Source organism: Anabrus simplex, chromosome 5 (genome assembly GCF_040414725.1).
Source record: "Anabrus simplex isolate iqAnaSimp1 chromosome 5, ASM4041472v1, whole genome shotgun sequence".
Classification (NCBI taxonomy): Eukaryota; Metazoa; Arthropoda; class Insecta; order Orthoptera; family Tettigoniidae; genus Anabrus; species Anabrus simplex.
In genome coordinates this window covers 106,958,893-106,971,280 of record NC_090269.1, presented here as the reverse complement: position 1 = coordinate 106,971,280, position 12,388 = coordinate 106,958,893, and the positions used below count along the sequence as shown (strand labels likewise).

At 38.7% G+C, this 12,388-nt stretch overlaps 1 protein-coding gene across 4 annotated transcripts in view; it reads left to right on the top strand.

The window, feature by feature from the left end:
* LOC136873809 (uncharacterized) overlaps positions 1-12,388 on the top strand; it is a 150,416-nt gene that overhangs the window by 17,230 nt on the left and 120,798 nt on the right. For 2 of the 4 annotated variants that reach the window (XM_067147059.2, XM_067147058.2), the window contains exon 2: positions 9,616-10,039. In XM_067147059.2, coding sequence (XP_067003160.1) covers positions 9,701-10,039 — 339 coding nt within the window. In that variant the 5' untranslated portion in view covers positions 9,616-9,700. Of the gene's footprint in view, positions 1-8,919; positions 9,120-9,615; positions 10,040-12,388 lie in introns of all 4 variants that reach the window. The other 2 variants (XM_068227737.1, XM_068227736.1) reach the window with 2 other exon arrangements.

Genomic DNA, 12,388 nt, shown 5'->3' with positions numbered 1-12,388 from the left:
ATCTTTCTGTATTTTGGCGGCCACTGGTATGGAACCGAACCAGTTATCAGTAGGGGCCTAGTGGCATTTTGTCCTGTTCCTATCTTTAGTACTATCTGATGAGGTTGATTATCCTTCTGAAGTGGTCAATCCAGTTGCTGTCCTGCGTATACTTCCATGTTGAGGGCATAAAAATACTGGCATCACACAAGGCAAATTTCTTTATACCATATTTTGCCAGTTTTGACTTCATGTAGACTTGGAAACTGCAGCATCGTTGAAAGGGTTTGAACATCTCATCTATGGCAGTATACTTGCCAACAGAATAGAATCTTTTTACAACAAAAGTTGTATTCTTCAAAAATCTCACCAACTTGTTGACTTTTTTCCCTCTTGTCTGTGGCAGTGAAGTGCTGTGAAGAGAAATCTAAGCCTTCTGAGAGACACTGTTGCTGAAAATAATTGAGTTCCAAGCCCATCCTCTGTGAAGAGAACATCCAGATTTTGATGGGGAGGATATAAGTATTCTCTCAAGGTATAGAAAACCCAATAAAGCCTTTACTTCTATTATATTTCTTATTTGGGCATCCCTCTCTCTACTAAAAGCATCCATGTGTGCATCAATACATTGGTTCGTAAATTCAATGATTCTTTCTACCATACAGTTCTGAAAGAACAAACCGTAACAATCTATCGGTCTTGGCTCCTTTTGTGTGTCCCTTTACTCCTGGTAAATGAATTCAAATATTTTGCCTCCTCCTTGCATTTTGGCAAGGAGCATGTGAGTTCCATTTTGTGATGATATCCTTTCGCAGCAGATGCGGTACCTGTGGTGTTGTATTGGGTCATGGATGTAGGCCTACCTTATCAAGTGGTGATAAACTGTCATCTACCGAGCTCGATAGCTGCAGTCGCTTAAGTGTGGCCAGTATCCAGTAATCGGGAGATAGTGGGTTCGAGCCCCACTGTCGGCAGCCCTGAAGATGGTTTTCCGTGGTTTCCCACTTTCACACCAGGCAAATGCCGGGGCTGTATCTTAATTAAGGCCACGGCCGCTTCCTTCCACTTCCTAGGCCTTTCCTATCCCATCGTCGCCATAAGACATATCTGTGTCGGTGCGACGTTAAGCAAATAGCAAAAAAAAAAACTGTCATCTGTCTAACTTCGACATTATCTTCTTCAGCTTCGATATGTGTAATGTGCTATTGGCTATGTTCATTTGAATCCAGAACCTCCAGCAGTAACTTGTGGGTTCTTTTTCATAATTGTCCAATTTCAATCATAGAAATATATCTGTAGATTTATTTTCACACCAAATCATGCACAGGTAAAGCAGAGAACACCTTTACTGGCTTACAATTGGGTCGAGACTGAAAAGGTAAAAATGAGTCAGGAACGCAGAGCAGGAAACGACTCCCCAGATGGTTGTTTAAAATCTCAATGCTCTCTTAAAAATAAGTTCCCAGTGTTACCGAATTGTTGGGAAACAAATTAAAATTTGAATTGTAGTATAAAAGTGAACAATAAAAAGGCATGATACTGTATAGGCTTTTGGGCTTATGCCATGTCAAGAAAATAAGGTGAAATTCTTTACTTTTTGCAGAGAACTGTGCTCTGCGCCCTCAGAAGAAATCTTGACTGTCTATGAGATAAGCCTTTCTCCACAGTTCTCTGCAAAAAGTAAAGAATTTCACCTTATTTTCTTGACACGGCATAAGCCCAAATGCCTATACAGTATCATGTCTATAAGCACGGGCCGTGAAGGCATCAGTGGCAACAATAAAAAGGCAGCTAGACAAGAGATTAAATCATTCCAGTTGAAGGACAAGGGAATATTAACACAATTTAATGCAGAATAAAATTCTGCACCATGACTAATTAAGGGTTAATGTTCTTGTGTCATCGACGTTCCCTTGATTAAACTGAGACCATTTATGTAGTAATGTAAGTGAAGCGATTGGTTATATAAAGCTGAAGGTGAAGGTTTGATCATTCTCATTTGGAGCAATGGGGAATTTTCACAGGTTTTGAAAAAAATCTGTTGGCAAAAATGTGTGAAATCTGTGAATGCGGATCAGCAGTCTCAAGTTTTGGTAGCATTTAGTATGTAGAAGACGTAGAATGGCAGCTTCACATGCAACCTGTAGACAAGTTTTTTTAGGTGAAACAAGTTCCACTTCACTCCAATTTTGAAAATGTTCTAAATATAATGTAGATTTATGAAATGCTTTTCTTACATCTTTTATTCCTTTACATATAAACTGAAAAGCCAAGAGCTAAGGAATGGAAGTTTCCTACAAATTTACACAGTCAACAATATTTTACAATGAATCACTAGGAAATATCAGGACAGGATGTGAAAATAAAAAGATAGGGATGCATGGTTGAATCTTTGAACTCCAGCAGTAGGAAAGGGGAAAACGTTGTGAGCGTGCTAGGAAATAATGAACGAGTTTTGAAGTGGTGTTCTCTATTATCATGTAGAGAATCATCAGCATTGAACCATGTAATGACCATCCATTTATTCAATCTCCAGATTTATGGCCAGATGGGGTCTAATAGATATTGCTCTGTGTAGGATGAAGGCAGCAGAGGGACTATGTTGGCATCATGGTCTAGGGGTAGCAAGCCTGCCTCTCACTCAGAGACCCAGGGTATGATTTCTGGCTAGCTCAGGTATTTTTACCTGGATCTGAGGGCTGGTTCGAGGCCCACTCAGCTTACGCGATTACAATTGAGGAACTATCTAATGGTGAGATGGAGGTCCCAGTCTCTTAAGTCAAAAATAACCCCCGAGAGGATTTGTCACACTGAACTTTTGTCGCCTCGCAATCTGCAGACCTTAGGGATGAGCAGCGAACGCTAGGTAGGTCAAGGCCCATCATGGCTTTTGCGCCTTAGGTTTTTCAGTTTCTTAGCAGCAAGACTATCTGTAAGCTTCCCAAACGTGGTACACAAGAACCTCGTTTATCCGGCCCCCATTAATCCGGAACTCCGTTTTATCCAGATTGAAAATAATAAACATTTATTGTACTTGTACAGTATTTCTTTTATGGTGTCGTTTCTTCTTGAATGTCTTTTCCGCCAAGGATAGTTAAGGAAAGCAATTGGAAGTAAGTTGGTCGCGGTCTATCAATGGTACCGTCCCGGCATTCGCCTGGAATTGAGAAAGTGAAACTGTAGATTCTACTGAGTTCCTTGACATATTTGCACGCATTCCCAGTTGCTCGGACGTAGATGTGAACAACGTAAATGACTGGTTGAAAAATTACTGTAATTCAGTGCTACAGTATAATGGCAGATGAATAAATTATTGCCTCTTGTTCCTCGGCAGGTAATGATGAGAGTGATGGTGAATTCGGAAATGAAACCGGCACTCCATCAGAAGAAACAGTGACTCGTGGAGATGCAACAATGCAGCTGGACAAACTGATGGCCTATTTAGAATCCCAGACTGAAACCAGACCGGCAGAACTGGTGTTAGTGAAACATCTTCGTGATCATGCTGCGCGCAAACGCTATACAAATGTAAAACAGAAAAAGCTTACCCATTATTTTAGTGCATAAAACAGAGTCGTAAATGTAAGAAAAGTGTTCTTATATTTTTTTGTACAATTGAAAAAAGGTATTACTTTACAACTTATGTAAATACGTTATATAACCTGTACTGTATTTGCCTTTTAGTTTTCCGGATTATCTGGAGTTTCGATAATCTGGATCAGTTCTGGTTCCACTTAATCCGGATAAATGAGGTTCTTGTGTACACATAACTTGTTTAGTACATGATTTACTCAGAGTATGTGAGCTGGTATGTGCCTTATTCCTCAAGTGGACAAATTGATTTCAAAAAAATGTTTGCGAAAGTCCCAAGTAGAATTGATTTGTTCAAAGTAAAAAATCCAGATATTGGGCTTCCACCTAGATCCACAGTTACTTAGTGAAGGGCATGTTTGAAGCAGTTGGAGCATTATGCAGACAATTTTTAAAATTTGAAATCAGTGACTGATGAATCAAACAATAATGACACTTCAACAGTTGAAATTCTTCAGGGCGTATTTCAGGACAGCTCATTAAAAATATGAATTATCTTCTACAAGGTGGCCCAGGAGGAATGGTCAATATTCAGGGATATGATAGGAACAATCATTTGAAACAAAAAATTCATATGGATATATGCCTGTTTCTGAATGGTTTCTGAGATAGAACACGTTTAATGTTTTTGGACCCTTCCTCATGTAATAAAGGACCTTCCTCTACAACAATTTTGCTGCAAAGTGAAGATTCTAAAAGGGCCTTAAAACCCATGTAAATTGAAAGTATATATACAATGTGTGTGAAAGAGAGAGAGATTAGTTATTTATTGTAAGCTATGTCTTAATGGGGTCGTGCACAGGAGTTACCTACATATGTATATTATAGCAATGTCAAGGTGTAAAATTATCTAACATACACAAATTATAATATGTACAGAAATATTTAATCAGCGTAGATGGGGACACTTCTGTGTACGTGGGCCTTACTCTTTCTCTATCTGCTGCTGTCCACAAATTGTAGTTACAAGTTTTGGAAAATAAATGATGAAGGTAATAATAATAATAATAATAATAATAATAATAATAATAATAATAATAATAATAATACACATACATATATACCGGACAAGTTGGCCGCGCGGTTAGGGGCGCACGACTGTGAGCTTGCATCCAGGAGATAGTGGGTTCGAATCCCACTGTTGGCAGCCCTCGGCCTTTCCTATCCCATCGTTGCCATAAGACCTATCTGTGTCGGTGCGACGTAAAGCCACTATGGTTCATTCCACGTTAAGAAAACTGTATTGCTCTTATGACAACAGGGTTGCCATATCGAACGGCTCTGCGCAAAACAATCACGGAGAAACGGTGGCGCATAAATCTGAGAAATTCAGTATTTAACTTCAAGATAACAAGCGGAATATACTAAGCTGCAAATTATTTGTATGAACTAAAGGGGACGGAGAGTTTACAGGGGCTATTTTTGGTTTGTACAGAATCAGAGGTAAACTACGGCACATAAGAAACCTCAGCATTGAAGTGTAAGGTAAATTGGCGGAATAGACAAATATTTTTTATGGGCTCGAAGGGCGAAGGATGCATTTAATTGCATTTAATAAATTTCCCCAGATGGGCTGAGTGGCTCAGACTGATGAGGCGCTGGCCTTCTGGCCCGAACTTGGCAGGTTCGATCCTGGCTCAGTCCGGTGTTATATGAAGGTGCTCAAATATTTGAGCATCGTGTCGGTAGATTTACTGGCACATAAAATAACTTCTGCGGGACTAAATCCGTAAAAGTAGTTAATAGGATGTAAAGCTATTATTATTATTATTATTATTATTATTATTATTATTATTATTATTATCGTTATCGTTATTATTAAATTTCCCCAGGCAACGCGGTGTACTACTGTGCTGTCTTATCGCTTAACAAAACACAATAGTAAAAATTAAATGCGGTCTTAAAAATAACAGTGGTAATTAAAATGCGCTTAAGAAAGAACAGTTAAATAACAAAACCATCAGTGTGCCCTGTGTTAACCCATGACTCATCAGTGTAAAAGATGTTCATTCCCTCGTCTCGATATTTCTCAACTGTTGACAGATACTTGTGATGCCAAGATGTAATGTCCTTTGTTTCCGTCAAACAAGCTGAATTCACTTTCTTTTCGTACTGGAAACTCATGTCTCTCAACAAATGATACAAAGTTGTTCTTTTGAAATCGGGAAGGTCTTTATCATTATTCACAGACTGTAGGACTTGCTGCAAGGTTGGAGGTTGGTTTTTAAGGAAAAATTCGTGCACTTTACACCACTGCGAACAAAATCACTGAACCTGACCGACCTGCTGTCTTTCCGTGGTTCTTTACATTCTCTTGTTTCAATCGGAGAAGCGAAAGGACCTGTAGTAGCTGTTGATCGCACTTTATAAACAGTCCTCTAAGAAATGCATGTTGCTTCAGCAGTTTCTTTAACCACCCAGCTGAGACTTTTATCTGGATTCTTTCGAGAAAGGTAATTAAGTACGTTAAACACAGTTTGCTTTTGTTTCTTCCTAAGTATCTCTCCCTGCTTATTTTTATGTACTTCTCACCCATAACGCAAATAAATCACTATTAATATTAAAAGAAAGAAGTCACACACGTAGGCTAATCACATAACACTCACTCAACAGAGTACTATTAGGCCTCTGCACTGATATAAAGGCTGAAAAACACACGCAACAAATAAATATTGTAAACGACATCTCTACAAAAGAAATCACGGTGTTAATGTTAAAAGAAAGAAATCACACAAGTAGGCTAATTAATCACATAACTGTCACTCAACACAAGACAAGTACGCACTTATTTACTGCCTAAAAACACGCATGCACCAAAGAAACATTGTATGTGACTTCACTACAGAAGTGAGCTGCCCACGGTTCACAGATGCTTGTACCAGAGCAACATACAAGGGAAATGAAGCAAGGCAACGAAGCGATGGCTATTTCCACCATTGTACTTCCTCCCTACGAATGTATTTATGAAAAATAAAATTTTATATAGTTATTTTAATATCTCACAGGCAAAAATGCATCATCCTTTTTATCTATCTTTCATAATACATTACAAAGTACAGTATAATATCCCTTAATCACGAGGAATTAGAGGTGTTTCAGAGGGGGTATGTTCACTCGTTGTAGGTCCGTAAGAGCAATACTGTTTTCGTAACGTGGAATGAGCCATAGCCAAAAAAAAAAAACCTACAGATAAAGAAATTAGAAACATAAATCACCTGATAATGAGGTGCATTGCATTCGCTCAAAGGCCCGAAGTGGAAGCTATTAAACAAACATTTAAAAGCCTCTTTTAAAATATATTGGATTTCTTGCTACGTATGTTTCCAAAGTTTTGGAAGTGAAGAAGTCATTGGTGACATAGAGAGTTTGTCTGTCAGTGAAATTCTTTTGATAAAATATGCAAATATACTTATGGATGAAGCTCAATATATGTTGAAGGCCACAGAAGGACCATCCGTAAGCTTCCCAAACGTGGTTCGCACAACTTGCGCTGTATATGGTTTACACAGAGTATGGGAGCTGATATGTACCTTATTCCATCAGTGGACATTTTTATTTCAAATGTCAGAAGAGTGTTTTTGAAAGTCCCAAGTAGAATTGACTTGTTTAAATCAATTTGCTTTATGAATGATGCATTGTGATATTGAATCGAAAGGTTGTTGGTACAGAGCATAAAATTGTCCATTATTGCCTCATAGACTTCAGTGTTCATGGTTCAAGGAACTAAAATGAGTGGACCAAGACCAAACCATGAAAAACAGGCCCACACCATAAAGCTGCCTCCTCTAGATTTCACCTTGGGAACATTGCACTCTTGTAAGTAATGTTCAGCCATCAGCTTTCATTTGGGAGATCGTGGGTTCAAACCCCACTATTAGCAGCCCTGAAGATTGTTTCCCGTGGTTTCTCATTTTCACACCAAGCAAATACTGGGAATCTACCATAATTAAGGCCATGTTTGCTTCCTTCCTGCTCCTAGGCTCTCCCTGTGTCACTGTCACCATAAGACCCATCTGTGTCGGTACGATGTAAAAAAAAGAACAAATACAAAACGACGCTCGCCCAGCATTCATCAGGCCCATTCACATCCAGTGGACCAACACATGTAGCATGATTCGTTTCTCCACATGATGCTTGTCCATTGTTATAGGGTTGACTGGCTGTGTTTTTTTGCATCATTGTGGTTGGTGTCAGGCATCCAGTGTAGTGATCCTTCGTTTATGTGTCGCAGCTCAGTTACAAAATCTAAGTACAAACACCTTGCGACAAGTACGAGTACTGGCTTCACTTCCAAATGCCTGCTAATAGTCTGTGGTCATGGTTTATAATGAAGCTGACTGGTTTGACTTCACCACAGGTCAGTCGAAGGCATCAACAGTAATTAGTTTGGCTTCCCAGGTCAAGGTGTGAGTTTTATAACTTCCTGGCAATCCATTTCACTACTACATCACTCACTACCAACATGCTATCGGAAACTTGCCAGAAATCTCACAGCTAGAATGACTGAATCAGTGGTCCCTGATAATTATGCCGCCGGGCTGAGTGGCTCAGACGGTTGAGGCACTGTCCTTCTAACCCCAACTTGGCAGGTTCGATCCTGGCTCAGTTCGTTGGTATTTGAAGGTGCTCAAATATGTCAGCCTCGTGTCGGTAGACTTACTGGCACGTAAAAGAACTCCTGCGGGACAACATTCTGGCACCTCGGCGTCTCCGAAAACCGTAAAAGAGTAGTTAGTGGGACGTAAAGCAAATAACATTATTATAATAATTATGCCACTTTCAAACTTATTGAGCTGTTATCGTATGTCCTGTTTGATCGCTGTTGCTAGTAAACATTTCTACCGAGCACGGCATGCTTGAGCAACGTATGTAATCAGTCAACTTTCTTTTTGGTGGGTGTCCATTCTAATAATTATTTATTTTAATTTTTTAGCCAGGTTTATGGTGGTTTTCTTCTTTTTGTCAGTCCAATACTGTTTCATCCTTTCTGAACGTAACTTACTTTCTGCTTCTGAAATCACTCTTCCTATTATCTGCTTGTTGATTTTTGTCTGTAGTCTAGTGTGTTTATCCTTCAATATGTTGAGTGTATTTGTTTTGTATTTTAAATCTTCTATTGTGTTATGTAACTCGCTCATGTCTTCTTTAAGTTCTGTGATCCATGTAATATTATTATTACTCTTACCCTGCCATCATTTTTCTACTGATTCTATTTTCTAGTGACCATATTTGATGCCCTAAGAATGATATTCATTTCTTTTTCATTGTGCTAGTTATTTATTTATTTTATATTTATTTACAGTATTTATTTTACATCCCACTCACTACTTTTACGTTTTTTTTTTTTAGATGCTGAGGTGCCGGAATTGCACCCTGCAGGTTTTTTTATGTGCCAGTTAATCTACCAACACAAGGCTGACATTCTTGAGCACCTTCAAATATTACCAGACTGAGCCAGGATCGAACCTGCCAAGTTGGGTCAGAAAGCGAGCACTTCAACCGTCTGAGCCACTCCATTCTTCAATGTCAATGTAGTGTGCCTGAAAGCTGTTAAGTTTTTGTTTAATACACATATTCTCTCGTTCTCTGAAAGTTTATTAGGATGTGAAGTCCATTATTCAGATAGGCCCTACATTTTCCAAAATATTTTTTTTTTTGTTAATAATCAAATTATAATGAACTACCAAACTGGGTTTCTTTAAGATGAACACACACTGATTATATTAGACATGTTAGGCCTATATCTATGAAAGTATACATCTAAATTTATTTTTCATTTTGCAAACTATGGCCTTAAAATAAACCTCTTCGAATGATTTCAGTTAATCAATATTCTTAAGACATTTCCAGTAAAATAACATAGTAACAGTATATTAAGGTATTTTTGATGTCCAGTGTATAACTAACATGTTATGCATGTATTATACTTGAGTAAATTGTTGTAAAAGGGTTGATTTGTGCATCCCTTACAGAGATGAAAATGGTGGACTAGGAATGATTGAAGGTTGTGAATGATATCATACTTACTTACCTGGTTTGTTGCAGGTGGGAAGGAGATATTCCTGTGGTGTTGTGCACCTGGATCTAGTGGGTATGGGTGCGGCGGGTGGGAGGTTTGCGTAGTAGTGCCATGCAGTCGGAGCCAGGCCGATACATAAATTCGGTGTCTGACCTGTACGGCGCGGACGAAATTGAGGTGCTTTTAGAAGAAATTCGCGACCTGGAGCCCGTCAGCTGTCGCCCCGAGGACATCCAGGACTTCGAGATAGCGGGTAGCCAGACTGGCATTACTGGCGTTGCCGACTGCGAGTCTCCCGCTGTCACAGTCCGGTCCTGGGACTCTCATGCCAACTATCGTAATCAACTGCCTGACTCATCACCAACAGGATCACTCTTCTCAGGAGTCATTCTCTACTGTGACGAGACCCACCTTAAGTCATCAACTGGAGTTATACGGGTTCTTTTGGTGGTAAATGCTTCTTTTTTTATTATTGTTTAGGACTGTTCTCATAGCAAATGCAGCCCAAAACCTTGATTTGTTTACATGAGATTAATTTGAAATTGGACACTATGTCAGAAAATCTAGCAAAAAAGTTGAGAAGGAAGAATGAGCTATTGAATTGATGAAACAGTCAGCCAGTCAAATGAAGTTGATGTTTTGATTGTTATGTTTTAAAGTAGTGGTTCTCAAGCCTCTGGGCCTTCCTTTGATCTTTGTGAAAATCATGATGCCCGCTTCTGATGTGTGTGTTTATAGATATTTGAAAGACTCCTTAACAGTAGTAAGGAATCATTTATACTCTTAGCTATATCTTTGTCCTGTAAGGAGTTCCTCATCGATTTCAAAAATATTGACTGATAACAACTTTTATTAAGTAATAAGTAGGCTATAATATGGTACAGCAATCATTTGTAGACATATTTCATACGACCTTTGTAGTTGTCAATTAACTTTCTATGAAAGCTTTGTCTTTTTTTGGCAATGATTACTAAAGTGCACATGCTTCTGTGTCCAGTGTGGACGTATTGTGTCCTGTGGTTTGTGATTATGATGAGGTAGGAACAGGGTGAAACATGGTGTCGACACATTTCCAACTCCTGTTGAATAACACCACGAGGTCTGCTCAAGGCTGAACAAATTACTGTTAGCTGCGTCGTATTGAATCTAGACTTGTGACCTACAGTCTGGTGATTAGGAATTGTATAAGTTACCACCACATTTTTTTCTACAGATGGACTCAAACTGGCTAATGACAGTGTCAGACCATAAGGACATAAGGCGTTAATGATCATGGCCACCAGGTAGGTTCGAGTTAAAGTATTTGAATATGTTAACCAAAGCTCTGTCAAAACTTGGTGATTTTGGAATTGGCCAGTTTCTGTTTTGTAACTCTAAGTCTTGAATAATATTCAAATTTCATAGTTGCCAAAGCAAACTTTGAGCCTATTTTGCTTGAATACATCCTTGCAAATTGAGCCAGGATCTTCAGCACTTTCAAAACTTGGAATTCTGTCCCAATATATATTCAGAATTCTGTCACAGACGTGTTCAAATTGACTTTTTTAATGACTTGTCACTATTTAGATCATATAAATGTGTCTGAGAGCAAGCTTGCACTTTTACACGATGGTTGACTTTGTGGTCATAGCCATGGGTCATCCGTTTTTTACATGGAATCTGAACCACAAGGGCGTAACTTTTCACTCAGCTATCGTGCCACATATTTGTGGTGTTTGTTACTCTTGCACAATAATATTTAGAGCTATTGGGTGGATAGGGAGATGGATAATGGCATCGTTGTCCATGGCAAAGTTAGTGCTCTTGAACATTTCTTACACTTAATCACATACATTAGATGTATTACTGCATATTAATAGTACAAAGCTGATTAAAACTTAAAGTACTAAAAACTACAAATTACAGGAATGATCAAGACAAAAAGAAAACAGTAAACTACCTACACTATTCTAATTTGAAAATATTATCTACAATACATTACGAGAACTCAAAGAAATGCAGAATAGGTAAAAATGCTAAGTAAATTTAAATAATCATTGCAGTACTGAATACAGATTAATAATTGATGATTTTGTTTCTGTTCCTTATTGAAAAATGTAAAAATAATGAAAAACATATAGCTAAAAATAATTGGCATGTGGCATCAAGAGAGGTTTGGTGCAGATCTTTGTGTTTACACATTATAGGCAACCTGCTCGCCTGTGAGTGTGGAGACAACACAAACACCCAGCCCCTGAGCCAGAGGAATTACTCAATGGGAGTTAAAATCTCCAGTTTGGCCAGGAATCGAACCCAGGACTCCTTGGACCAAAGGCCAGCACACTAACCATTTAGCCATGGAGCCATACAACATCTAGCAGATAAATATTGATTTTGGACTTATTTAACTCTTTTGCTGGGGAAGTCTACTTTTGTCGACCTACTTCCCTATAGCATTTGCTGCGGTGATCGACTTTTGTCAATTTGGTACTCTTCTGCTATAGTTTCCACGTGCTTCTGTTATAAAGGCGCATTTAATAATACAAACATATATAGTCATGTACTGACTATGTACTAAGCATTGTTTGAAAACGTTGCTGCCAATACTGGACTATGTTTGTTTATTATCTTTCGCCCGCCCACCAACATTCCTGTCAGCTGTCTGGCCGATATCAGGCTTCACTCAGCACCTATGAGCGCGCAGAACAACTTTAGTAATGACAGTGAAGAAATTTCAATCTTTTAGTGGCTGATTCAGACTGTTCAGTAAATTTGGACAATGAAACAAGTGGTGATGTGCATAGTGATTGTTCGGAAGAA